At 33.9% G+C, this 23,223-nt stretch overlaps 9 protein-coding genes across 13 annotated transcripts; 5 read left to right on the top strand and 4 right to left on the bottom strand.

Annotated features, from left to right (window-relative positions):
• The first annotated feature begins 1,283 nt into the window (after positions 1-1,283).
• LOC139112322 (transmembrane protein 179) lies at positions 1,284-3,175 on the top strand. The gene is made up of 2 exons (XM_070673294.1): positions 1,284-1,417; positions 1,497-3,175. The coding sequence occupies exons 1-2, from the start codon at positions 1,308-1,310 to the stop codon at positions 2,050-2,052; spliced, it is 666 nt and encodes a 221-aa protein (XP_070529395.1). The 5' UTR covers positions 1,284-1,307; the 3' UTR covers positions 2,053-3,175.
• On the bottom strand, positions 2,654-4,138 carry LOC139112323 (uncharacterized). Of its 4 annotated transcripts, none has more exons than XM_070673296.1 (3): positions 3,996-4,138; positions 3,457-3,601; positions 2,654-3,379 (listed from the first exon to the last, which is right to left on the bottom strand). In XM_070673296.1, exons 2-3 carry the CDS (start codon positions 3,571-3,573, stop codon positions 2,924-2,926), a joined length of 573 nt encoding a protein of 190 aa, XP_070529397.1. In that variant the 5' UTR covers positions 3,574-3,601; positions 3,996-4,138; the 3' UTR covers positions 2,654-2,923. The 4 variants fall into 4 exon arrangements, with proteins under 4 accessions (XP_070529397.1, XP_070529399.1, XP_070529398.1 ...); XM_070673298.1 differs by having other exon boundaries at positions 3,457-3,586; positions 3,996-4,124; XM_070673297.1 differs by lacking the exon at positions 3,996-4,138 and adding an exon at positions 3,701-3,872.
• A 309-nt stretch (positions 4,139-4,447) lies between these two features.
• On the bottom strand, positions 4,448-6,294 carry Mttfb2 (mitochondrial transcription factor B2). The gene is made up of 4 exons (XM_070673274.1): positions 6,158-6,294; positions 5,203-6,036; positions 4,791-5,107; positions 4,448-4,702 (listed from the first exon to the last, which is right to left on the bottom strand). Exons 2-4 carry the CDS (start codon positions 6,022-6,024, stop codon positions 4,501-4,503), a joined length of 1,341 nt encoding a protein of 446 aa, XP_070529375.1. The 5' UTR covers positions 6,025-6,036; positions 6,158-6,294; the 3' UTR covers positions 4,448-4,500.
• On the top strand, positions 5,919-8,283 carry LOC139112316 (3'(2'),5'-bisphosphate nucleotidase 1). The gene is made up of 6 exons (XM_070673286.1): positions 5,919-6,002; positions 6,301-6,357; positions 6,751-7,170; positions 7,328-7,556; positions 7,632-7,716; positions 7,816-8,283. Exons 3-6 carry the CDS (start codon positions 6,813-6,815, stop codon positions 8,071-8,073), a joined length of 930 nt encoding a protein of 309 aa, XP_070529387.1. The 5' UTR covers positions 5,919-6,002; positions 6,301-6,357; positions 6,751-6,812; the 3' UTR covers positions 8,074-8,283.
• Positions 8,284-8,747: 464 nt separating this feature from the next.
• Positions 8,748-11,480, top strand: LOC139112307 (gram-negative bacteria-binding protein 1-2). The gene is made up of 8 exons (XM_070673272.1): positions 8,748-9,027; positions 9,168-9,395; positions 9,615-9,811; positions 9,886-10,019; positions 10,089-10,255; positions 10,324-10,649; positions 10,771-10,872; positions 10,977-11,480. The coding sequence occupies exons 1-8, from the start codon at positions 8,886-8,888 to the stop codon at positions 11,073-11,075; spliced, it is 1,395 nt and encodes a 464-aa protein (XP_070529373.1). The 5' UTR covers positions 8,748-8,885; the 3' UTR covers positions 11,076-11,480.
• A 14-nt stretch (positions 11,481-11,494) lies between these two features.
• LOC139112327 (uncharacterized) lies at positions 11,495-12,289 on the bottom strand. The gene is made up of 2 exons (XM_070673302.1): positions 12,192-12,289; positions 11,495-11,986 (listed from the first exon to the last, which is right to left on the bottom strand). Exons 1-2 carry the CDS (start codon positions 12,231-12,233, stop codon positions 11,555-11,557), a joined length of 474 nt encoding a protein of 157 aa, XP_070529403.1. The 5' UTR covers positions 12,234-12,289; the 3' UTR covers positions 11,495-11,554.
• Positions 12,290-12,448: 159 nt separating this feature from the next.
• LOC139112331 (uncharacterized) lies at positions 12,449-14,241 on the top strand. 2 transcript variants are annotated; one of them, XM_070673308.1, is made up of 5 exons: positions 12,449-12,582; positions 12,768-12,890; positions 12,961-13,116; positions 13,247-13,316; positions 13,843-14,241. In XM_070673308.1, the coding sequence occupies exons 1-3, from the start codon at positions 12,544-12,546 to the stop codon at positions 13,108-13,110; spliced, it is 312 nt and encodes a 103-aa protein (XP_070529409.1). In that variant the 5' UTR covers positions 12,449-12,543; the 3' UTR covers positions 13,111-13,116; positions 13,247-13,316; positions 13,843-14,241. The 2 variants fall into 2 exon arrangements, with proteins under 2 accessions (XP_070529409.1, XP_070529408.1); XM_070673307.1 differs by having other exon boundaries at positions 12,961-13,316.
• On the top strand, positions 13,538-14,650 carry LOC139112356 (uncharacterized). The gene is made up of 3 exons (XM_070673329.1): positions 13,538-13,555; positions 13,783-13,955; positions 14,140-14,650. Exons 1-3 carry the CDS (start codon positions 13,538-13,540, stop codon positions 14,255-14,257), a joined length of 309 nt encoding a protein of 102 aa, XP_070529430.1. The 3' UTR covers positions 14,258-14,650.
• On the bottom strand, positions 14,236-21,692 carry Spock (secretory pathway calcium atpase). Its single transcript, XM_070673249.1, has 15 exons — positions 21,561-21,692; positions 19,287-19,487; positions 19,092-19,181; positions 18,887-18,984; positions 18,284-18,542; positions 17,860-18,196; positions 17,365-17,753; positions 17,123-17,279; positions 16,871-17,041; positions 16,471-16,786; positions 16,206-16,391; positions 15,951-16,098; positions 15,798-15,890; positions 15,575-15,716; positions 14,236-15,493 (listed from the first exon to the last, which is right to left on the bottom strand). The coding sequence occupies exons 1-15, from the start codon at positions 21,669-21,671 to the stop codon at positions 15,360-15,362; spliced, it is 2,832 nt and encodes a 943-aa protein (XP_070529350.1). The 5' UTR covers positions 21,672-21,692; the 3' UTR covers positions 14,236-15,359.
• Between the last annotated feature and the right edge of the window lie 1,531 nt (positions 21,693-23,223).

Genomic DNA, 23,223 nt, shown 5'->3' with positions numbered 1-23,223 from the left:
AATCCACTTCAATTGTATACAGATCTATAAGTTATATGTCTATGTAAAGTTTCAAAATCTCACCTGTGGGATTACATCTGTCAATGTAAAATTTTTTTTTGAACTTCTATGGGCAGCCCGTAATAGATTACTGCAAAAAGAAAAAAAACATACCTTTTTCTTTTAAAATAAAATAATAAATAACATGAAATATATCTAAACTTGTATGTAAATTACTATTGCAGGTGACTTTTTAATTGTATGTGCAATAAAAAAAAAAAAAATTAATATCTATGTTGTACAAAAATAATTCATTTACTTTACCTGGCTTCATTATCATGTTTTTTATTTTGTTCCTTAGCTGGATTTATTCTTTCTTCAACAATTTCTTCCATTTCAGTCATTTTAAATAATGTTAAAATTTGCAAAATTATAGCAATCTAATATTTCTGAAAAAAAAAAAAAAATAAGTAATAATTATATAAATTTTCACATACATGTTACATATACATACCGTGCGAGACATTTTAACAAAAGTCAGTTTGAAGTGCTGGCAGACTTTAAATTACTTCAATGTATATTATAATACGAAAAATTTGTACGCTTATCTCTACTGATATCATTAAAAATAGAAAAGTACAAGATCTTTGTAAACATGACGACACATTTACAGACAATTATACTGGATAATGATTCTATTTTCATCCTTTACTTTCAAACATTTCTTTTAAACTTTAAAGCCAGAAAGTCTACTTACTTATTTACCTGCTAAGTAATTATGTAATCATATTAGTAGGCGAAAGAAGCGAATACGTACATCGACCGTTCGCTTATAAGCCATCCGTAATTATTGGTAGTGCTAACAAGTGTGAGAATTATAAAAGAAAACGAGAGCGTCTACACTAGGCTTCACCTCACATCCACAAAGAACTTGTGCATGAATATTTTTAAATCTAAAAGAATGTACCAATTAGATGCGAGAGCTCACCGAGTGCGTAGTACCGAGTGCCGATCGACGTCAACCAGCCAGCTGACGTAACCTCAAATCTTAATTAGCTGGTCGGTAACGTCGGTTTCTTATCGGCATCGTGATTCCAGCGCTGATACCACGATCACGTCCACGAGTTATTTTGACAAGCCTAACTACAGCCCGAGTGCGGGAATCGCTCTCGTCGACTCGAGGAATCTCTCGATAAAAGAAATGATACCATGGCCCATGGATTTCGACTTGCGCCGTAACCAACCGTGACTGCGTTCGTCGTTTACTTCGGGCAGATCGGGCTTCGAGATACTCCCGTTCTACAACCTCGTCCGTAAAGCCTCCGAGTATGGCACTGTCAAACATTTTGCTTCTCAGCCAAATAGCGGGTTACGTCGTGGCCCTCATCCTGTCGCTCTGCATCATCGTGCCTATGAGTCTGCATCAGGATGAGTTCAGGTAAACTCACGCTCGGTATCACGACGAAACGACACCGTCGGGCATCTTTCTTATCCTAGCTTTCATTTTTTTTTTCTAGAGGACACTGTCTTTTGTTTTCAACCGGCGTTTGGCAAGAGTCGGATGGCCAGTTCGTGGGGAACTGGGCCTCGCAAGCGTACTGCAATTATACGATATTCATTGGCCTAATACTCCTTGTGACATCGACGATACAAATCTACCGGCTGTCTTTGTTCATGTACCGCAGCGAGGACAGCTCGTTCCTCTCCGCGTTCGTCGACGTTGTAGCGTCAATTATTCTCACCACCGTCACTTTGATCGCGGCGATCATCGTGACCTTAGGTTTTATGACGTGGTGTCAATGCATGACTAAAAGATTTCCGTCGTGCGAGCTAGCAGCCGGAAATGATATCGACAAAGCCGACGGTATTGATACATCTGGCTTTTATATCGAGCTCGGTGCTGCTCAGTTTGGCATTTGGAGCAGCTTGTCCGTTTGGGTCGGTTTATCCGTTTTTGCTGTCTTAAAACTGCTGAGGTATCATCAGCTAGAGAACATGAAAGTTTCCATGTACAGAGAAAGGCAGAGATTAATAGAAGCCACCACGAGCAATCAGCAGCAAGAGCCAAGTTAAAAAGTGGTAAATTTGACATTTAATTTCTCAGGGTAAACTTGATAATAATGTTTGCTAATTTGCTTACGACGAACGGGATATAAAAACGTCAGAACGTATATCCGCGCGAATAATTACATACAAGACACTATATACAAAATTCTCCATTATCTTAAAAACATATAGAATTCACAGTGAGTAAAGTAATATATTAATCTATTACTATTCTGTGTTCAGAGCCAATTAATTTTATAAAGTAAAATTTTTATTGAGAGATGAGCATAATGCATATAAACATAATAAAAAATAATTTGAGATAATCGGAAGTATATTCGTGTTCTTGTTTATAAGTGAAAAAAAGATCTTAAAAATTTTTTTATTATTTTGTTATTATTTAATTTGTTTTTTTTTTTTGTTTTTAATTTAAATGCTAAAAAAATTTTTTAAGAAAAAATACATATATATAGTATGTTTCTAAATAGTCAAATAAACATATATATAATTATAGGAATATAAGTAATGGAAATTTATAATTGTTTTCATATCTTCCCAAGTTTTATTATATATATATTTCATAATAGCCCACCAAGTTATTAAAATTATAAGGATATAAAATAAAAACTTGTTGTATGATGCTTAGACTGTTATTTAATGCTTTTTAAGTGTATCTATTAAAAAGTATAATTTTGTATATAAATTATGGTATAAAATGTATATATTGAAATTAACTCAAATAATCTGACTTTATTTATGTTTAACCTAGCAAGTTGAATGCATATAACATTGCAGCATATGCATCACATATCAAATCATTAAAAAAAAAAATATATATATATATGTATATATATGTATAAGACATTGAAATAGCGTACGACAACCTGGATCAATATATTTATGATACTTTTTTGCATACTCCGAGTGTGCTCCTGCGACTGCCCGGTGGACATGTTCTTGTTGGAACATCAATTATTATAAAAGGTGCAATACTTGTTTCCACACATTCCAATTGGAAGGTAGTTTCATTCACACCTATTACCCCGTCTGGTGCACATGGACCCCCAATTGTTCTAAGAGGATAACATGTACCATTATACTGCACCACACCGTCCTCCAAACAAGGATTTTCCACGCAACGAGGGACTGCTTCGTCCTCAGGAAGAATGACATAGAACTTGGGCGGACAAGGACCTTGCCTGTAGGCTTCGTGGCAGGAATTATTTAACGGAAAGTACAAGAATCGTGGCCTACAATCGCACACCCATGCGTTCTTGTCAGTGTCCCCTGGATAAAGAAGCATGTCTTGCGGGCAACTACCTGGTATCGATACAGGTATACGTTCTGTTATATTCTGTAAAAATTATATAAAAAAAAAAACAAGTATCAATACAATTCTTTATATAAATTTAATGTTAATATGTATATTACCGTAGAGTTGCCGCCGCTGACGTGTGATATTTCTTCATCATTTGGAAATGATATTTGTTGACCCCATATTACATAATTATATGCGAAAAAGGTAAAACCGATGTACAAAAACTTCATCTTCACTACTGGACTAGAAATTGAGTCGCTAAGAAAATTATACATACATTTATAAACGCAATACGTGGAGATGTAAAAAAAAAAAAATATTTAATCTATTTCTTTTATTTTCTTATCTGTAACTTACGATTGACACAAATACGAAAGCCAGTTATAACTAGAGTTCAATGATATTTTATAGACGGTCAGAAATTAGTTAAAATATTAAACTTGGTAACGTAAATGTTCAACATTTCCAGCTATGCTCCCGAGCATTTTCAATAGCCAACTAAGCAGAAAACTCGCGATGTGCTTTAAAGCGTACGGCCATTATAATTTCAATAAAAACTCTCTGAATAGTCATTAGTAATATAATTATATACTAACAACTGCATCCTGGTTCTAATCGATACTTTTCATATTAAGATAAATGTTTTCCTTACAGTTCTTAGCAATACGTTGATTCCCACTGATGAGAAAAGAAAATATAATAATATCGAACACGTGTTAATACGCGAGAACTTGTGAACTTGAGAAAGATGTTTCAAGATACTCTCGAACGCATACGCGCAATTACACTGAGCCGATGTAACGGTGACTATGATGTTTCAAGGCTAACCACTGTCAAACAAAAGAAAATGAAAGAGTATGCTGACCAAAGCGATAATCTTCACTAATACATTGGCACGTCATATACGTGCACATGTGCGATCTGAGAAAGCAATTTACATACACACATCAGGAGTTGAGAGAAGGAAGAGATAAAAATCGATTATAACTCTGAAAATATTACAGTTCTGCAACTATAAATTGATGCAATTTAATCTTAAAAAAAAAGAAAAAAAAACCCTAATAAGCAACAGTTACAACATAAATTTTTGGAATATATAAAAGGTGAGTTTTCAAAAATATATATTTATGTATATTTACAAAATATACACTATTAAATTATTCGGTTAAAAATTTTGCTTCACCATATGCGCCTAAAGAGTCATTCATAGATTCTATAAAATGACTCTCTTTATATTCCGGCCAGGATTTAAATTCCTTATAGAGTTCTAAAAATTGTATTGGCGTCAAGTCCCCGAATTGTGTATATATCGTATAGTCTTTGGCTATTAGTCTGATGCCACAATCTGGAATCCACTTTCTAGAAACAGAATTGTACATTAAAGAACGATGTGTTTAAATCTTTTTGTAATAATGGAAGCAGTATAATTATTTTTTTTTACACTCACTCTAATGAGGGTATCACTCTGCTAGAGCGTTTTCCCATATGATTTTTTACAAAATAAGAAAACGTTATCCAATCTTCTTGCGAAAGTTCTGAATAAAGATCAGCTTTTGGTTCAAGTTTTATCACATAAAGTTCCTCGCAATCCTCTTTCATCCATAAGTTAGATTTTTTCACCATTATACGTTTCTTTTTCGGCCAGGGTATAAAAGCCTTTCTATTCAGTATTCCAAGAAGTTCGTAGTTAAACATTAATTTGAACATTACCTTTGTATAAGTATAAAATCTGTAATTTGTGCTGATAGTGCAGATATTGTACCTCTATCATTTTAAAACATTAAAACTAAATATTAGTATAATTATGTTCAAGTATACTCTTCAAGGTATTTCAAAGAAAATAAGATTAATATACTAACATGCCACAAAGATGGGAGTACAGCAATGTAGAAAACGGGTCTTCCGAAAAACATGAAACCCTTTCGATAAAGTAAACTATATATAATAAATGTAAATAAATTCACGCTATCCGACGCGCCTATAACTTGCATATAAGTTTTGTCTTCCCAATTTTTGTTTTCTATCGCTTTAAAACTATTTTGATATTTTTCGTCGGTAATTTTGTCATCGTAAAATGCTCTCGTTAATCCAAAGAGATTCGAATATTTAGAAGAAGTTAGATTTAGTCTTCCGGGATATTTTGTACAGATCTCTTCCAGTATTTTGCGTATTTTGGTATTTCCTTCGTACAAATTAATTAACGGTACACCAATTTTCAACAGCTCTCTCGTTAATATGCAAAAACCAGGATTCAATTCGGCAACATAACACATATTTTTTGAGAGATCACTTTCTATCAAAGAGGCATATTTTACAGCCGTATCTTTGTCAATTAGATGCAGTATATTTGTATCACCTTTTTTAAACGTCAATTTTATTGATTTGACAACATTGATTACATCTGGATTAACTTTCTCTATATAATTAATAATGTCTAATATTTCTTTATCGTGCATTATAGACTTTTCGATGTAATTTATTTGCTTTTCCTTTTTTTTCTTTTTTACTGGTGACAATTCTATTTTTTCCATCAATTTTGTTTTTGCAGTATTAATAGAAATTTGTTCGTCGTTTGCAGGTGAATTGTCATTAATTAATGTCGAGCAATATGCATTTAAAATGTGTCTATTCTTTTTTGACAACCAGAGGGTTATTGCAGGTAAAAATCTTTTATGTAACATTTTATTTACAATCTGTAAACAAAAATATAAATTTTTTTTTTAAGCAGTGTCCTATGCAATAATAATCATAAAGGATTTTAAACATGCAATGTCATTTCCTTTTTTTAATGTAATATTTCTCAATTAATCTTACCGAACTTTTCAACAAACTTGCACAACTTTTTTAACGTTATATTTCTATTTTTTTTAATCAGATGTGCACTCGAAATGCTTCTACATGTGTTGTGGCTTTTATGTAAACTTAAACTAATCTAACCTATAAATTTTGCTTCCTAGTGAAACGTATATATATGATGCGGCGTTTTTTTTCCGCTCGTCATAGCCCAGCCAACTGTAAGTCATTAACAAATGTCTGTACAATACGTAATTTATATAAAACAGATTAATGAACTATAAGTTTCAAGTATATCTCGCATTGTTTCTTTCGTACATTTATTCCGCAACTTTATATTCACGTTATTTAACTTGGTTATGTTTTTTATTTTATTTATTTAATTTAATTTAATTTTTTTTTAGTATAGAATAATTTAAATCGAGAATTCGTTACGAAGTTTATATAATTATCACGTCATTTTATGTAGAGATAATATATCGAAGTTAATATTTAAATTACAATTTTTCTTACGCGATAGATTATCTTCAAATTAATATTACTTACGATTTTTGGAAGAAGGGAGAAAGATATATCTTAGATATAGCTCAGGCATTATCTTTTTTGCTTTTCAGAAGTGAGGGCAGCTTATCAATGATATACCGTCGCCTTTGTTATATCTGGAAAAATTTATAAAATGGCTCAAAGTGCCGCTTTGTTAACTCGCATAGTAGCATCCTCTATATCGGCCACGATACAAGCTGGTAAAATAATTCGGGATGTTTTAAGCAAAGGTGGGCTTAATATTGTGGAAAAAGGCAAAAACGATCTACAAACAGAGGCAGATCGTTGCGCCCAACGGTGCATCATAACTTCCCTCAGTCGCCAATTTCCAAATATCACAATTATTGGCGAGGAAGAGCCGTCTAACTGCGAAGTACCGTCGGACTGGATCATCACGGAAGCGGACCAAGAGGTGCTGCAATTAAAATTACCGGCTCACTTGGAGGATGTTAATCCTAAAGACGTCTGCGTCTGGGTGGACCCTCTAGATGGTACTAATATTTTAAATCTCAAGAGTTCCCTTAATGTAAGACGCAAGATATATACCCGTGGCTTTTATTTTGATACTTAAATATAATTTAATTGTTGTATGTTAAAAAATATTTCGAAGCAGATAAGCGTTGGTCATTAAAAGAATTTATATTGCAGGTACGACGGAGTATACGCAAGGACTGGTGGAACATGTGACGGTGTTAGTCGGCGTGGCGATCGGCAAAAAAGCGATCGGAGGTGTAATACATCAACCCTATTACAAAATAGGTGAAAGCGACGCGTATGTAGAAAACGGTCGTACATTGTGGGGTATCGACGGGGCGGGATTTGGAGGATTCACGCCAAAGTCGCCTCCAGAAGAAAAGAGAATAGTCACGACCACTCGGTAACGAATATCTTTAACGTTAGTTTATACTTGAATATTTTGTTACGTTGAATATATCGTATTATTTGTTCTCAGTTCGCATTCCGACAGTATTGTCCAAAGTGCTATACAATCGTTGAATCCCGATGAAGTAATACGCGTTGGTGGTGCTGGACACAAAGTAAATGCACAGATAATTATTTAGTCCTGATAATAATGCATATCGACAAGTTATTTGAACGCATATGTAATCAAGGAATTTTTTATGCCTATTTTGCAGGTAATTCTTCTATTAGAAGGAAAGGCTCACGCCTACGTGTTTGCTAGTCGTGGCTGCAAGAGATGGGACACTTGCGCACCCGAAGCTATTCTTCACGCAATCGGTGGTGTTTTAACTGATCTACATGGTGAACGTTATTCCTACGATCGAGAAACAACGTACGTAAATGCGAGAGGAATTCTGGCTACTGCGCCTGGTCAGCTGCATCAATGGTATTTAAATCGTATGCCTGATGAAGTAAAACAAAAGTTTCAATAAGTAATTGCATTTTGGGATTTTTAAATCGGTATCATAATATTTAATAACTTATTTAAATAAAAAAAGGTTTAATAGTTGTTGAGTATTAACATTCCATATAATTATATATTTTTAGACACTCTTTTATCATGATTTATTTTTAAAAAATGTATAAATAACTGTTAATCACGAGAAACAATTTTTAAATAAAACTACACTTGCAAGAAAGAATGTCAGATAAAATAAGTTTTATAAATACACCTTTAATTTAATTAAAAAATTTTTATGGTACTTAATTTTTCACAGTAATTAAAAATGAATTTAGTTACGAAATCATTGCTTTCATACAACAGGAAAATAAATATGTACATAATTCTTATATAATTAAAAAAAATTTAGCAATATCAGTAGATTCAGAGTTCAAAGAGTATAACTAGCAGATTAGTTGACACATACAATAACGAATAAATGGTTAACCAATAATGTTCATATCAGTAAATTGATACGGTGACCAATCCGGTTTTTCAACAACGTATTTACTTGGATAGAAGGAGGAATAAAAGGCTCTGCAAGAATCCTCCACAAGTTAGTAGTGTATCTGCGCATCACGGATCATTCACCTGAATATACTTCGGTGGATCTCTGTTAGTCTCCTCGATTGGTTGCTTTTTAGAAATAAACTGGTTGTCCTTCGGAAATCAAGTATTAAAAAAAAAAAAGACAAAAGAGTAAAATCAAAGAACTGATGTAAGACAAATATCGAAAGAAAAAAAAAAGAAAAAACGTAAGAAATATTAAACATTACTTCCAGAACGGCAATTAAATAAATAAAAATGATAAAACATTTTTCTTTTGCAAAATGGTTTCTTTTGATAACATTTCTTATAAATATTTCTGAAAATTATGCCGTTTATCGGCCTCCGTCAGCTACGGTGCAGCCACTTCATCCAACAGGATTACGCGTATCTATTCCAGGTAAAAAAAATATAATTTTAATTATTAAATAAAATATTTATTTATGCAGGACATTCGGTACTTATAAAAAAAAAATAAATTACTTGAACTATAATTAAAATTATTAAATTATATTAATCTAAATAATAATTTCTTTACAGATGAGGATGGAATTACATTAGTGGCTTTCCATATAAAATTCAATGAGGATTTTGATGGTTTAGAAGCGGGGCATATTGCAAAAGATATTCTGAAAGTTCGCAACGAACAATGGACTTATGAAGATCGGCGTACTCAATTAAAGAGAGATGATATTATCTATTATTGGATTCACGTTGTATATCAAGGTCTTGGTTACAATTTGATTGATCAGTCGCATCGAGTTATCGGCAAGTTTTTTTTTTTTCTTTTAATATTAGTAAAAACAGATTAATCTTTGGTTATATAATACTACTAACATTTTTTAACTATTGTCAAGCAATATTGTAATCTGTCATTTACTTATAATTTTAATTTTTTTAAAAAGAGCGATTATAATTGTTTGCAATTTTTAAAAATTATTATATCGATTATTATATATTATATTACTAATTTTGTCTTATTTTTAGATTTCTACACTTACGCTGGGGCTCTCGTTCCCCAATCGATTGAAAATGTGCAGAATTGCGTGACAAAATCAGCTACATGGATCTTTGAAAACGGTAAACGTCGTCAAGCTTGTTCAGGTGAACTTATTTTTGAGGACAACTTTGATGATCTCAATACTACAAATTGGAATACGTTAAATCGTATGTCTACTTCTCCGGTACGTGCGTAATAAACGTTTTTTTCAGAACAATTTTAATCACTGATTAAACTATCATGCTTTTTTAATATTAGGATGAAGAATTTGTTGTCTACATAACTAACGATGTCACGGATGTAAACGAGGGAAAGCTACGTATTAGTCCAATACTGCTTGAATCTAAACACGACAGTAATTTCATCTCGCAGGGAACATTGATTCTAGAAAAGTATACAGATCATTTAAATTGGAAAATAAATTAAAATAAAGAATTCAATTTAATTACATTTTTTCTTAGCTGCTCGGGCCAACCTGGTACAAATGTGTGCGAACGTTATGCCTCTGGCTTTTACATCCTGCCTCCTATAATTTCTGGACGTATTAATACAAAGGGAAAATTTGAATTTTTATTCGGACGTATTGAAATAAGAGCCAAATTACCACATGGCGATTGGGTGTATCCATGTAAGTTTTTTATGATTTTATATTTATTAATTTTGTTTACGATCCTGATCGTTATAAATATTTTATAGTGATAATGCTGGAGAGCCCTGAGAATATGTTGCAAATGGATATAAGTCGTGAGATTAGAATTGCATCTTCGGTGGGCAATGAAGAGCTGAGTACTTCTAACGGCAAAATTGTCAATGGACGTATACTAACTGCTGGTGGATTTACCAAACTCATAGGCCGTAATAATACACAGAATCTCGCGGCACTACCCAAGAGACGGTCAAGTACGCTGTGGTCAAATGATTTTCATACCTTTGTAATCGAATGGAAGAGCGGGCTTGTTACAGTAAAAGTTGACAATGTGGAATATGGGGAGCAAACAGTCGACGGATCGTATGGAAAACCGGTATTGATTGTATTATATTTTTATATTGGTTTTTTTTTTTTTTTTTTTGAACGTAGTCTTGTATAGTTTATATAATTTTACTAAGTCTGATGCTGAGAATTTTGTGTCATTTATTGTGCAGTCGTATTTGACTTTGGGCGTAGCTGTTGGAGGCGTTAACGAATTTGGAGATCACCTTACAAGCGGCGGATATGTTAAACCTTGGCGAAATGTTGAATCAAAGGTATATTAAATATTCCAATTGTTTTTAAAATTAAAAAAAAAAATTTACAAAATTAAATAAAAATATACTAGACATTTTTAAATCAATGCAATTAATTCTTACAGGCATTACTTCATTTCTACCGTGCGAAAGATCATTGGTATCCTACATGGGATACAAGAACAGTTCTTCAAGTGGATTATGTGAAAGTGTGGGCATTGTAAATATTTTAATTTTCACGAAAACCGCGTGACTACGTACACTTACCGTCAGGAATGGCGTTCGTGGTGATGCGACGGCGGCTACCGTACGTGATCTTGGCGTGGGGTGCGTCGAATCTCACACGAAGCACGTGCGTAGATTTTCCATAGAACAACAGTCACAGAGGATTAAAGAGGAACACGGCCTGTTACACCTCCCCGCACTCGGCCGCCTAGAAAGGAAGAAGTCACGTACGCCAGCCGCCGTCGTCGTTCGCCGCAGCAAATGTCATATCTGCCTTTCAGTGTAAATTATTAAAACTTTTAATACATTTTACATGTTTTTTTTTAATTTTTTTAAATTACTAATTATTATTTACTTCATACATATTATTAAAAAAAAAATAAATAATACATATTGATAACAAATTCTTATTTTAGACTTTTATAATGATAGAGCTACACTCTAATTTACTGCTAACTTAAGCTAGTTTATACTTCTATCAAATATATTTGAATGCCCTTGCGTTATACGGATTACTAGCTCTTCTGAAAGGATTTGGAGGAGGCATTAAGAATGTACTAAGACTACTAGGTTGCCTGTTTAGTCGAATATCAGGATCGAAGCCGTTTCCCAATTGTTCAACGAGTCGCTCTCCGCGATATCCATATCGTTGTTGATAAAATTTTGCGGCGCGTAACCCATCCTCAGGCTTGAACTCGATATGCATTTGCTCACTACCACCCGAAAATGCGAGACGTAATAAACTTATAACACCGGCTCTGGTCCATTCCTGGAGCTGCGATGAACTGGGCCAAAGTTTTGGAAAAACATTGGGCAAATTGCTGAACAATGCTTGCGGCCACGTGAAAGATGATGAATCAAATGTCCTGGCATTCCGTATCAAGGTTTGCTCGCCGCAGCATACGTTTGTCTACTCAAGATAATTATATTTTTATTTTCATTAATAAGAAATATAACTAATTCAAATTCTATTAATTTAATATATAATAAAATTGATATTTTGCAGAATTATTCATACAAAATATGCAGGAAGAAACTAATTGCAGAATGAAATTGTAATTTCTCGAAACGAATCAGAGAAGTGAACTTCCTCCCGCTTGATACAGATCACTTACCGCGCAAAGAATGATCGTTAAAAGGATTTTATCAACGTGCATGACTTGTTGAAATTGCGTTCATTACAGAAGCACCTACTGGAAAATATAGAACGACTGGCTGTATTTGAATTGCGTCCGGCTTTTAAGCTTTTCTCTGCCATGTCTTATAGATAATTCGTGGCTTGCATGAAGAATCAATTTGTAATTGATCGTCATTCGCGACACGTTCGGTGTGACTTTTAAACTCTCGCGCGTCAAGCGCGCGATCGAATTTTTTACTTTCACTGTCGGTATTACGATAGACTGTATCTTTTTATATAAGTACTGGATTAATGAAAATGTTCCGTAGTACCATTCCACGTCGATAGAGATGCAAGAGCGACCTGCCATGTGCCGGAATCGGACATTGGTAAATTTAACGAAAACAAATGTACATCGCGAAATATCTCAAGTAACTCTTAATTTAATAGTGTTAATAAATTATAAATAATAACGTAGAATAACTAACATATACTTTGTACATTTGCAACAATAATGCCTTCGATCAAATTAATATTTTATAAATTTTTTTGCTTCTTGTAAATTTTATTATAGATCACCGCAATGATGGCATTGCTACTTTATAGTGAAACTATATCAATCACAGATGCTACAATTTACAGATTTCTGCACGATATTATTGAATACAATCTGGCAGGTATACCTGCCGTGCACGAGGTAAATACATCATGTACTTACACATATATGTATGCAACAAATATATGTGGCTCACTTAATTTTTATACAGAAAACGGAGTGGAATTTTGATCCAGAAGTTGGCAAGCTAAGAAGGATTCGGTATGAACAGGAAAACGGACACTTTGGAGAATATGCAATAGAAAAATTAGGAAAGGGAATTGGATATGGAGGTTCTTGGGGAAAACTAGTAAAAGTCTAACGTTATGTAATTAATTTTCTTTTAACATTTTACGTATAACTTGCAGTAAATAGAAATGATCAATTTCTTTTTTAATACTTCTTGAAATAGATAACGTATTTTTTTTGGAATATGCAAACATTCACGGCTGTTTCAGGTGAAGCAATCAACGGATGTAGCACAGCGTATCTTACTTTCACTTTAGACATCGGGGAGAGTTGACGCAGGTAGTGGTAGGAAGAAATTTAGTTCTTAAGAAATCTGTCGCGAATTTAGTACGTTGGATATAGCGATACAACCAGTTCCGTCTTTTACTAAATTTAATTAGCGATTAATCCAACTAATAATTGTTCTATTAAAAAGAAACCTTTATTTTGCGCTATTTAAAAAGATTTTCTTATTATTCTAAAGAACGTCTCATTCGAATCACTTTCATTCAATTGTTATCATGGCGAGTTCTAACTCTGTAAGTAATAAAAAAATGATATTAATACACTATAATTTTTGTTTCTCAAGTCAATCGTTAAAAAATTTAATTAACAATAGTCGTAATTACTAATTGTCATTACAACCTTTTTAATTGCTAACGCATTGTACCTCATTACATATTTTGCTTATAACTCTATTTATTAACACGTAACAAATATAGTTTTTTTTTTTTTTTTTTTTTTGAAAGAAATAATGCGTTAAATTAAAAATAAAACAACCCTTTTAACTTCATTATTTTTCGAAATTTCGTTTTTTGTTTTACAGTGGCTGACAATAATCGTATTAACAACATTCGCGATTATTTTTTTCGTAATAATCGACGAAAGTGCGGCTATACTTGCGGAACCTCAAGCACCTAATTTTCAATATTTTGAACGGCAAGTGAAGCAAATATCTCGATATATAACTCTAGAATAAATAACTTTAAAAAAATTAGTGAAAATTTACTTACTAAGTGCCTGTATGATTCTGACTGTTACGTTATAATGCAATAGTCTCTAAAAAAAAGTTTATTAAGTGTCAAATAGTGTTGAATAGTAATTCTTATTTTTATTTCCTTAGGCCAAAGTATCGCTATCCTTATTATGATGAAAATGGTAAAGGAAAACTGCTCTATGGCTATGGTGGACCGGAACTATATCAGTACAAAACATTCAGTGTTCTTGAAGGAATTCATTAAACGATCATCTTGTTTAAAGTTTTTAGAAAATTGAATATAAAATATACATATATAACGTAACATATACGAACATGTAACTGGTTTATTAACATATACTAGTGAAATATTAATTCGAATATATCTGCATAATGCAACATGCGAGTATTTTTTCGACGGCACAATTAAATTGGATGTCACACGAATACAAATCAGTTACTACGCTATTTGGAGAAACAGCATATTCGTTAATGGCGCAATTTGCATTATGTTACCTTGCCATCGAAAAAATACGATCGCCACTGTGGAATTAATTAAGGAACATTGTAAGATCATTTATTTTCATCGATTACAACTGTATACTTAAATGCAATCGATTTATATGGCTGGTTTTAATTACAAATATTTATCTCTGTTTGACTCTGTTTTACTCGTTAAAATGCTGCATGATTCGCTTCTCCTTTAACGTGAATTGATCGACGATGAATGAACATACGGTGAAATATGTCGATACTTCTTGCCAAGTAAAGTTTAAAAACTGTTACAATATTTAGAAAAATGTATAAGATAGAATGATTACGATGATTCAGTGCACAACATTGCTTCGGACTGCAGTCTCTAAAGACTATATTACAAATAGAATATATCATTAAAAGTCAGTGATCTATCAAACGTGCATGGAATGTGCAGTAGCTTCGCTACAATCTATGAAACAGTGATTTATAGTTTTATCGTATGTAGGGCAATAATGAAATACAATCTAATAACTATGGCTTATATAACTTGCTACATTACCGAAACTGTTTCTTTTTTTTATTCCCTACGTGCACAATGTGCTGGAAAAAATAGAATCAACAAGTTGTAAATGGTTAAAAAAAAACTGCAGTCACACTGCTCAATCGATACATTAAAACTGTTATCGAGAGGATATTATTATTTTGTGATAGAGGTGCACACGTGACGAAGTTACGAACGTGCAAGCACAATCGAGTAGATGTAAGTTAGCGAAATATAAAGTATCAATTATAAACGAACTGACCGACTGCATATTAACGCCGAGCGATAATTGATGCATTTATTCATTATGATATTTGTCCGCCTTGCTCTCGCCGGCAGACTGTAACTGTCATACGAAGTCCATTTCGAACTTATTATAATACTGGCCATTGACACGGCGTCTCTGCAACTGCCTTTCAATGAATTTCTTTATTTCGCTGATGACAAACACGCTCGATGTCAATGTCGCCAAGAATAAAAGATCTGAAAATTAAAAATAATCATGTTAAGCAAAAAATACATATATCGATTATCTGTAACAGTATTTTCGACCAGCATTTACACCTTTTGCCGTCAGAGCTTCAGTCTGAAATATTCTCTGCAACGGAGGAAAGTAAATCACAAACATTTGCCCAATGACAGAGAGCGTTACGGCTACCAGAAACATTTTATTACTCCACAGACCGATTGTAAATATGGATTTTGTCTGAAACAAACGGATATTTTTAAACCATGGCAATCTTTTTTAAATAAATATTTAAAACAAAAGTAAAGTATGAAATCTTACCTGCGATCTACAACTAAGAGCGTTGAACATGTCAAAAAATACAAAGCAAGTAAATGTCATGGTAGTGTCTCTCGCTGTATTCCCATTAACCATCTGGAAATTTAGCACGTGTAATTGAGGAACAAAATTACAGAATTAATTAAAAATTATTACCTCTCTATTGTACACCCACAAGGTGCCGAGAATAATGATGCTAGCAGATAATAAAACGTTAACTATGAGATGACGTGTGATCATTGGCTCTTTTGTATTTCGTGGTTTTTGCTTCAAAACGTCTTTATCAACCGGTTCTACTCCAAGACTATATAGAAAAAGATACGTACACACGACATACATAAAATATATATTAAATAAAATGTCAAATGTTTAATTAAAAAAATTGAGAAATAAAAGTTCTATTTAACTTACCTCTGAGCTGGTGGTCCATCCATAATGATGTTAATCCACAGAATTTGCATAGCATTCAACGGATTCGGTATACTCATTAAAGTCGCAAGAGCAATCAAAGAAAGCGCGGCTATGCTAGTACTTAATTGAAATCTAACGAAATTGCGAATGTTGTGAAAGATTCCCTTTCCTTCTTCGATTGCTGCACTAAAATATGATACGATAAATATATAAATTATCACATTTAATATGTTAAAAAAAAAAGTTGTTAGATAATATATATTACATAATAGTTCCAAAATCATCGTCGACTAAAATCATGTCCGCTGCTTCTTTACATACATCAGTGCCGTTTTTACCCATAGCGATACCTATATCGGCCTTTTTTAACGCAACTCCATCATTTACACCATCACCAGTCATACCCACTATGTTGCCGTTTCTCTGTAAGGCTTTTACGATACAAAGTTTGTGTTTTGGTGTTACACGATAAAATACACTGACGCTATTAATGCACTGTTCCAATTGAATCTCGGACATCATATCCATCTCGTCTCCCGATAATAATCGACTGTGAAGTGTATCCAAACCAATCATACTAGCTAAAAAATAATTAAATCTCTTTGCAATTTTATCTGTAACAATTTAATATTTTATATATACTATAATATTATATATTTATATACCTATCGCGGCTGCAGTTTCTTTAGCATCTCCGGTCACCATCTTCACTTTAACACCACTATTTAATAAAATGATAATAGATTCACGTACATGTGGCCTTGGTGGATCGCAAATACCAACCAGACCAACATAAATTAGATCTTGTAACGAAGAGCCACGTGCCAGACCAATTACTATAGCCAAAATAAGAATAAATTGCAGAATATATAATTTTAAAATTTATTATTTATTTCTTTTGCTTAAAAAAATAATACCTCTCAATCCTTGTTGTCCAATATCATACGCTTCCGTCAAGAATTCCTGATCTTTCTTTTGACTAAGAGAATACACTTGACCATTTTCGTAATATTTCGTACATTGCGGTAAAATTTTCTCCAAAGCACCTTTTACAAAGAATATTTCTTGCCTATTCTGAAATATAAAATTATAACATATGTTACTTGACATCTTAAAATTAATAAAATTAAATAAGAGAAATGCAGCGATTCAAATTTACCTCGCCGAACTTCGGTGTACATTTCACAGCCATCATTTTTTGCTCGGAAGAAAATGGATATTCTTGTAATCGCAGATATCTATCATTAACGCCATACATTCCGAATTTCATTGCCACTGCTATCAATGCTCCTTCCGTTGGTTGTCCCAACAAAGTATCATTTTGTATGATAGCATTATTACATACACAACCTATTTCCAGCATATTACTGATAGCAGTGCGTGCAAGATCAAGATTATCACATTTCCGTATATGTACTTCTCCCACACCATTATATCCTGCTCCAGTAACATCCGCGATGTAACCCTCCGATGTAACGAGAATTGTCGCGGTCATCTCGTTTTTCGTGATCGTACCGGTTTTATCAGAACATATCACATTAACGCAGCCTAAAAATAAAACAACCTTTTATGTTTAAAAAATTAAAAAAATATATTTAAAAAATAATGCGGTTAATTAAAATTAATATAATTTTCTATTAATGTTTTATCTTACCGAGAGTTTCAACGGTTGGTAATTTTTTCACAATGGCTTTTCGCTTAACCATTCTCATCACTCCCAATGCTAATGTCACAGTTACGACGATAGGCAAGCCTTCCGGTATAGCTGCTACCGCCAAGCTTACACCAATGGTAAACATCTCAAGGATAGCCTTACCTTGGATCCAGCCAAGCAGCATAATAATACCAATAATGCAGAACGAATAAAAGGACAGCTGAGTACCTAAAATGTCCATGCTTCGCTGTAGTGGAGTTTTTGGTGCCTCCTCGGCTTGCATCATCGAGAAAACCTCCCCAAATTCACTCTTTTCTCCCGTATTCACAACAATTCCCTGTATCGCGCGATATTGTAATATAAGTTAATGATAAAGCGCAATTATTCCCAAAAATTTTATGTATAGTTTGAGAACAGAATTTACCTTGCCATTTCCGCAACGCACTAAAGTGCCCATAAAGGCAATATTTCTCTTTGATGTCAACCCATTAGTCTTAAGTAAAGGAGCTGTTGACTTTTGCGCTGGTTCGGTCTCTCCCGTAAAGCTACTTTCGTCAATTGCCAGATCTATAGCTTCGAATATTCTGATATCGGCAGGTACTCTATCTCCAATATTTAAATATACTATATCACCAGGAACTAAATTACGTGCGAGAAATGTTTCTACACGACTTTCTCGTAAGCTGAAAATTAAATATGTACAATATTAATATAATAATATTACACACTTAACAAAAGTATCAAGAATTTTTAAGAAAATAAAAATTTGATAAAAAATATTTCTTTTATCACTAATCAAAATTTTTTTTTTTATTGTAAATATAAAACTATAGAATTTAGAAGTTTCACCTTCTACAGAGCGCAACAATATATTACATCTTCTTCATTTAAAAGGGAAAAGGGAATGCTACACGTTTAAAGAGTTAATATATTCTCCAAGAACCATACTATTTTCTTATTAATATTCATTATTTGCATAGGACGTAGTTAATAAAGCAAATCTAAAAGAAAGCACAAATCTATTTACCAGTGGCATATTGGTGGTACCAATTTATTTAATTCCTCTAAAGATTTCTCCGATCGATACTCTTGTACAAATGCAACTGTTACCACTATTATGATAGCCTACAAAGAAACGTATTACAAATATAAGCATAGTTAGTAGAACGCCTACCAAAATTTGTAGGATTAATGAACTTTATTAATTGGTATTAAGAGTCAAGTTTACTTACCACAGTAATACTAACAGCATCATCAAATTGCCTCATGCATATACTGACAAATGCAGAAGCAAGTAAAAGAAGAATCAATGGATTCTTGAACTAAAACATATATTAATTTAATAGCATGTAAAATTTATCTATATTATATCACGCGCTACAATCTTCTATATATATCGCAAAAACGAAAGGTTAAAAATCTAGTACCTGTTCAATGTATTTCTTCCATGGTGGATCTTCCTCCTTTACAGAAAATTCATTAAAGCCTGTTAGTTGTCTTCTATGGTCAGCTTCTTGCCATCTAAGTCCCGTTCGCACGTCAACGTGTAATCTAGCTGCTACCTCTTCCGCGCCGAGACTAGCTGATTCACCGGTCGTCAACCACATTTCAGAATCTTGTTCTTTATCCTGAAAAATTATTATTATATTAAATTACCTTCTATAAACAATACCTGGATATTGTTATACATCAGAATTAAAATTTAATTTAATAACGAATAATATGTAAAACAAAGTTAAATACTGTTAAATTTAATTCAACAAGAGGAATAACATTATACAGCGAAGCAGCTTCTCAACTGAAAATGACGTAATGTAATAAATCATTTAAGTTTGATCACAATACAACGTTATATACACGTGTGCTGCCTTTCGTCTTATCAACAGCATCGAATTAGCATACCACGCGCGTTATCTCATTGTCGCAACTGTGTAAAATATGCGCACTGGGGTAATACGTTCGGTTAACGAAAAGAAAAAAAAAAAAAAAAGACTCCAACGAAAGGAACGAGAGGAGAAAAAAAAAAAAAAAAAAAATCGTTGATTGAAAAACTGACGAAGATGCACGTCGGAGAATAATGAAAATAACGGAGCTCAAATGTTAACCTCGCAGAGACAGCGGCAATCCAATCGATCTGTCAGTGCATGTCCGCACTAGGTATCGAGAGCCGGCGATTGGAGAAGGCGTGATCGAGGATGCGGACAGATCATAGGACAGATCGGTGAGTAGGCGACATGTCAAATAGGTAGGAAAGCGATCGTTCTCCGAGCGGTCTCAGCCACGTAAACAGGAGCATGGCTCTGCGGAGGCCTGCCGCCTAGATTCTTGGCGGGTGGCTGTCAACCGAGTCCGCGAGATGTCAACGGTGATCCCACAAGCTACGCCGGACGGGCCCGATGGCTTTCTTTCGGTATCCCCGCAGACTTTGCACTCCGTGTCATTCCCGATTTCCTGTAAAATCAATGTGGAGTCGCGTGTCACGCGCACGTATGCACTTTGGCACACGCATGCAGGGTGATGCAGGGGCTCTCAGCCCTCGCACGTACTTCTCAGGAAATTTCCACGAGGGATAACCGCCAAAAAAGCACAGTCAAGAGCCCGATTCTGTTAACTCTCATCTGTACCGGGAGGGACTACCGTAAACGAGACTGCCACGCGTATGTGATCCTTCCTGCATCTCGTACAGTTTCCCCGTTTTAATAATTTTATAAACTTCAGTTTATATTTAAACGGCATCGTTGCATTTCCATAGCGCAAGCGTGTGGCCGTAGTTTCCTTTCTTTTTCATTCGAAACGATCTTACGCTGTAAATAATGAAAGGAAAAAAAAAGGTGTTAAGAGGCGAATGGATTAATGCGTTGCTTCAACAATTTTATGAAATGTAGGCCGTCAGAAGCCCGTTGTTTGCCCGTGCAAATGGTCGAGAGACATTTTGTGTCATTATGGAAGTGTTATTATATATAAGTAACTACTGACAAACTATCGTTAATGCTCCCGTTTTCATGGCCTTGCTTACGTGTAACGTAATTCTCTCTTTTTTTTTTCCTCTGGCGTTCCGAGTTTCACTTACGTAAACACCATGCATAATCCACGATCTCTGACTGATTACTCATTCACGTCGTTTAAACTTTTTATGAAAATTGATCTTTCCTCTTCCAGAACAAATGGATAAGCGGCTGAGAGAAGACTGACGCTCGTACTTCCGTAAAACCATCGGAATTATTAGTAGTACAAAGTACATTTCACCGTTAGGACAAACCGAGCTAAATAAGCAGCGGATTTGACTATCGAAAACGGGAGTCGAAAAGTATGGCCCCTCGAACATATGACACGAGCCAACTTCAATTTGATGCGCTCTCGATAACTTCAAACAGTTCAATACGATTTCCCTCCGTTTGTTGTTTATTTCTACCCAACCTGCCATTTTATCGCGAAGGGAGAAAAATTATACGCAAATACCGATTACTTTACGAAGTTGAATAGTTCATCAGCTGTAGCTATCGCGCACGTAGAAAAGTACACATACTAGGTAATAAAAAAATTATAGATAATTACGGGATGGCTGTAAAAATATTAAACATTAACCTAAACACATTGAACGTCGTGGCAATATTATTCCGTACGTACGCGCATGTATGAAATTTTTCAGATTGCGTTGCGTTGCCGTAAAAGCAATTTTTTTTTTTTCAATTTAAGCTTACCCCATTTAACGTTGCATTTTCATCAATGTGTTCCTTGTCGTCGTTACGAATCTCAAGGCCGGCGTCGTCCAAGAGCTGCTCATATTTTGCCTGGTTGCCGGTGTCTCTCATTGCGGAGAAGAGCTGCCTCTCTCAGCACCCTGGCACCGCTTCCTGCTGCGCTTTACCGAGGAAAATGAGATGGGGGACTATGCAGCTTGACAACGGCCGAGGGATAAAAGCACCACCAGCTGACCTGATGCCACCGAAATCGTGCGTTATCGATTTGCGTCCTCTCTTCTCCTCTTCTCTCCTCTCTTCGCTTTATACTCTATATATTTGTTTGTTTCTTCTAATTCGATTCACTTGGTTTGCCAGGGAACAAATGGAAACTGCACAGCGCATTGTCTTCCTTTCCTAGGTCATCCTACGAATAAAATAAAACGAAGCGCATTTAGTGCACATGACTGACATTCTCCCTTCCAAGACTGTTTTGAAGCGATTATTGGAGGCGATTTCTGGTCACGCAAAGGCTGGTGGAAACGATCTTGCCAAGTGACTCAACTTCACGTAAATTTTTAGCAGACTTTGTTCATTTGCTTAACTGACAGCGCGACGAGCTAAACATTGTATATTTTCGCAAATTATTTGCATTTTATCTGTCTCGGATATCGCCTCTATTTGAATTTACATTCGATTTTTTTAATTACAAACTTTTCAATTAATAAGGAATAATAGACTTAATTTCGAACGTATCGAGGGAATTTTTGTCTTACCAGAAATTTAAATAATCGGTCGACATTTAACATTTTTAATTTTTACTCTTTTCAACGTAAAATTTTCTTATTTGTGTTATACACATTTTTATTGACTACATCGTATCTGTTTTAATTATAAATTGCTTACAGGTTATTTTTTGCTGTTTTAAACAAAAAAAGTCAGTCTGGGTGATTTGCTTTTGCTGTCCTGACAAGCTGCTTTAAAGTTAAATACTAAGAACTTAGATATTTTGGACAACAAGGTGATTAAACGTTTGCCAATATCAGTTTTCCAAAAATATCTACAAATTTCTTTGGTATAGAAAATCTACCGTCAAGCAAGGTACATACGAATACTGTAACAACAAATTTAATTGGTCTAAGAACTCTAATGGAATAACATGTCAAAATAATTTGCTGATTCATAAAATGTAAGGGCACGTTAAAAAATTGAGCGTACGTTATCGATCAGCGACAACTGATGCGATGTTTACTAACGACGTATCGCACAAGCGGCAGTTTTATTCTCTACAATTTTATTTCCACAATTTCCACTAAAATATAATACTGATTCTTTCATGACAAATCTGAAATAAATTTTTCCTTACGGCAAAACATCATACGATATTATTTATATATGTCTGTTCTTTAAATAATGAATCATTCTTATCAGAATCGTGCAAAAAAAAAATATTTGATACGAAACGACAGATTACGATTAAATTCTAATTTTTATTTAGCAAGTATTTGTCATTAAAAAAAAAAAAAAAAATAATAATAATTAAAATGCTGTTAAAATTAAAAATTTTCATATTTCTACATTAATGTTAATTTTATATTATTTGGATGAATGCAATACGATGAAGTTTATCAATGACTAGATCTTATCCGATTAAAATATGTACTTAATTGATAATATTTCTCTG

This window comes from Cardiocondyla obscurior, linkage group LG28 (assembly GCF_019399895.1).
Source record: "Cardiocondyla obscurior isolate alpha-2009 linkage group LG28, Cobs3.1, whole genome shotgun sequence".
NCBI lineage: Eukaryota > Metazoa > Arthropoda > Insecta > Hymenoptera > Formicidae > Cardiocondyla > Cardiocondyla obscurior.
The sequence above is the reverse complement of the archived record's forward strand: the minus strand, read 5'-3'. Positions and strand labels throughout refer to the sequence as shown.

Bases quoted from the DNA above. Each gene is read 5' to 3' on its own strand.
- LOC139112316 (XM_070673286.1), top strand. From the start codon at position 6,813: ATGGCTCAAAGTGCCGCTTTGTTAACTCGCATAGTAGCATCCTCTATA. The intron at 7,171-7,327 runs GTACTAATATTT...TTTATATTGCAG, and splicing joins CTGGGTGGACCCTCTAGATG to GTACGACGGAGTATACGCAA. The intron at 7,557-7,631 runs GTAACGAATATC...ATTTGTTCTCAG, and splicing joins AGAATAGTCACGACCACTCG to TTCGCATTCCGACAGTATTG.
- LOC139112327 (XM_070673302.1), bottom strand. From the start codon at position 12,233: ATGCACGTTGATAAAATCCTTTTAACGATCATTCTTTGCGCG. The intron at 11,987-12,191 runs GTAAGTGATCTG...TATCTTGAGTAG, and splicing joins TAACGATCATTCTTTGCGCG to ACAAACGTATGCTGCGGCGA.
- Mttfb2 (XM_070673274.1), bottom strand. From the start codon at position 6,024: ATGTTACATAAAAGATTTTTACCTGCAATAACCCTCTGGTTGTCAAAA. The intron at 5,108-5,202 runs GTTAGTATATTA...TTAAAATGATAG, and splicing joins TACTCCCATCTTTGTGGCAT to AGGTACAATATCTGCACTAT. The intron at 4,703-4,790 runs GTGAGTGTAAAA...TTCTGTTTCTAG, and splicing joins AGAGTGATACCCTCATTAGA to AAAGTGGATTCCAGATTGTG.
- Spock (XM_070673249.1), bottom strand. From the start codon at position 21,671: ATGAGAGACACCGGCAACCAGGCAAAATATGAGCAGCTCTTGGACGAC. The intron at 18,543-18,886 runs GTAAATAGATTT...TTTAATTTTCAG, and splicing joins GTACCACCAATATGCCACTG to CTTACGAGAAAGTCGTGTAG. The intron at 16,787-16,870 runs GTATATAAATAT...ATTATTTTTTAG, and splicing joins AGAAACTGCAGCCGCGATAG to CTAGTATGATTGGTTTGGAT.
- LOC139112322 (XM_070673294.1), top strand. From the start codon at position 1,308: ATGGCACTGTCAAACATTTTGCTTCTCAGCCAAATAGCGGGTTACGTC. The intron at 1,418-1,496 runs GTAAACTCACGC...TTTTTTTTCTAG, and splicing joins CTGCATCAGGATGAGTTCAG to AGGACACTGTCTTTTGTTTT.
- LOC139112356 (XM_070673329.1), top strand. The intron at 13,956-14,139 runs GCAAGTGAAGCA...TTATTTCCTTAG, and splicing joins AATTTTCAATATTTTGAACG to GCCAAAGTATCGCTATCCTT.
- LOC139112323 (XM_070673295.1), bottom strand. From the start codon at position 3,618: ATGTATAATTTTCTTAGCGACTCAATTTCTAGTCCAGTAGTGAAGATG. The intron at 3,380-3,456 runs GTAATATACATA...TAATTTTTACAG, and splicing joins TCAGCGGCGGCAACTCTACG to AATATAACAGAACGTATACC.
- LOC139112307 (XM_070673272.1), top strand. From the start codon at position 8,886: ATGATAAAACATTTTTCTTTTGCAAAATGGTTTCTTTTGATAACATTT. The intron at 9,028-9,167 runs GTAAAAAAAATA...ATTTCTTTACAG, and splicing joins ATTACGCGTATCTATTCCAG to ATGAGGATGGAATTACATTA. The intron at 10,650-10,770 runs GTATTGATTGTA...TTTATTGTGCAG, and splicing joins ACGGATCGTATGGAAAACCG to TCGTATTTGACTTTGGGCGT.
- LOC139112331 (XM_070673308.1), top strand. From the start codon at position 12,544: ATGCAAGAGCGACCTGCCATGTGCCGGAATCGGACATTG. The intron at 12,583-12,767 runs GTAAATTTAACG...ATTTTATTATAG, and splicing joins TGTGCCGGAATCGGACATTG to ATCACCGCAATGATGGCATT. The intron at 12,891-12,960 runs GTAAATACATCA...ATTTTTATACAG, and splicing joins GTATACCTGCCGTGCACGAG to AAAACGGAGTGGAATTTTGA.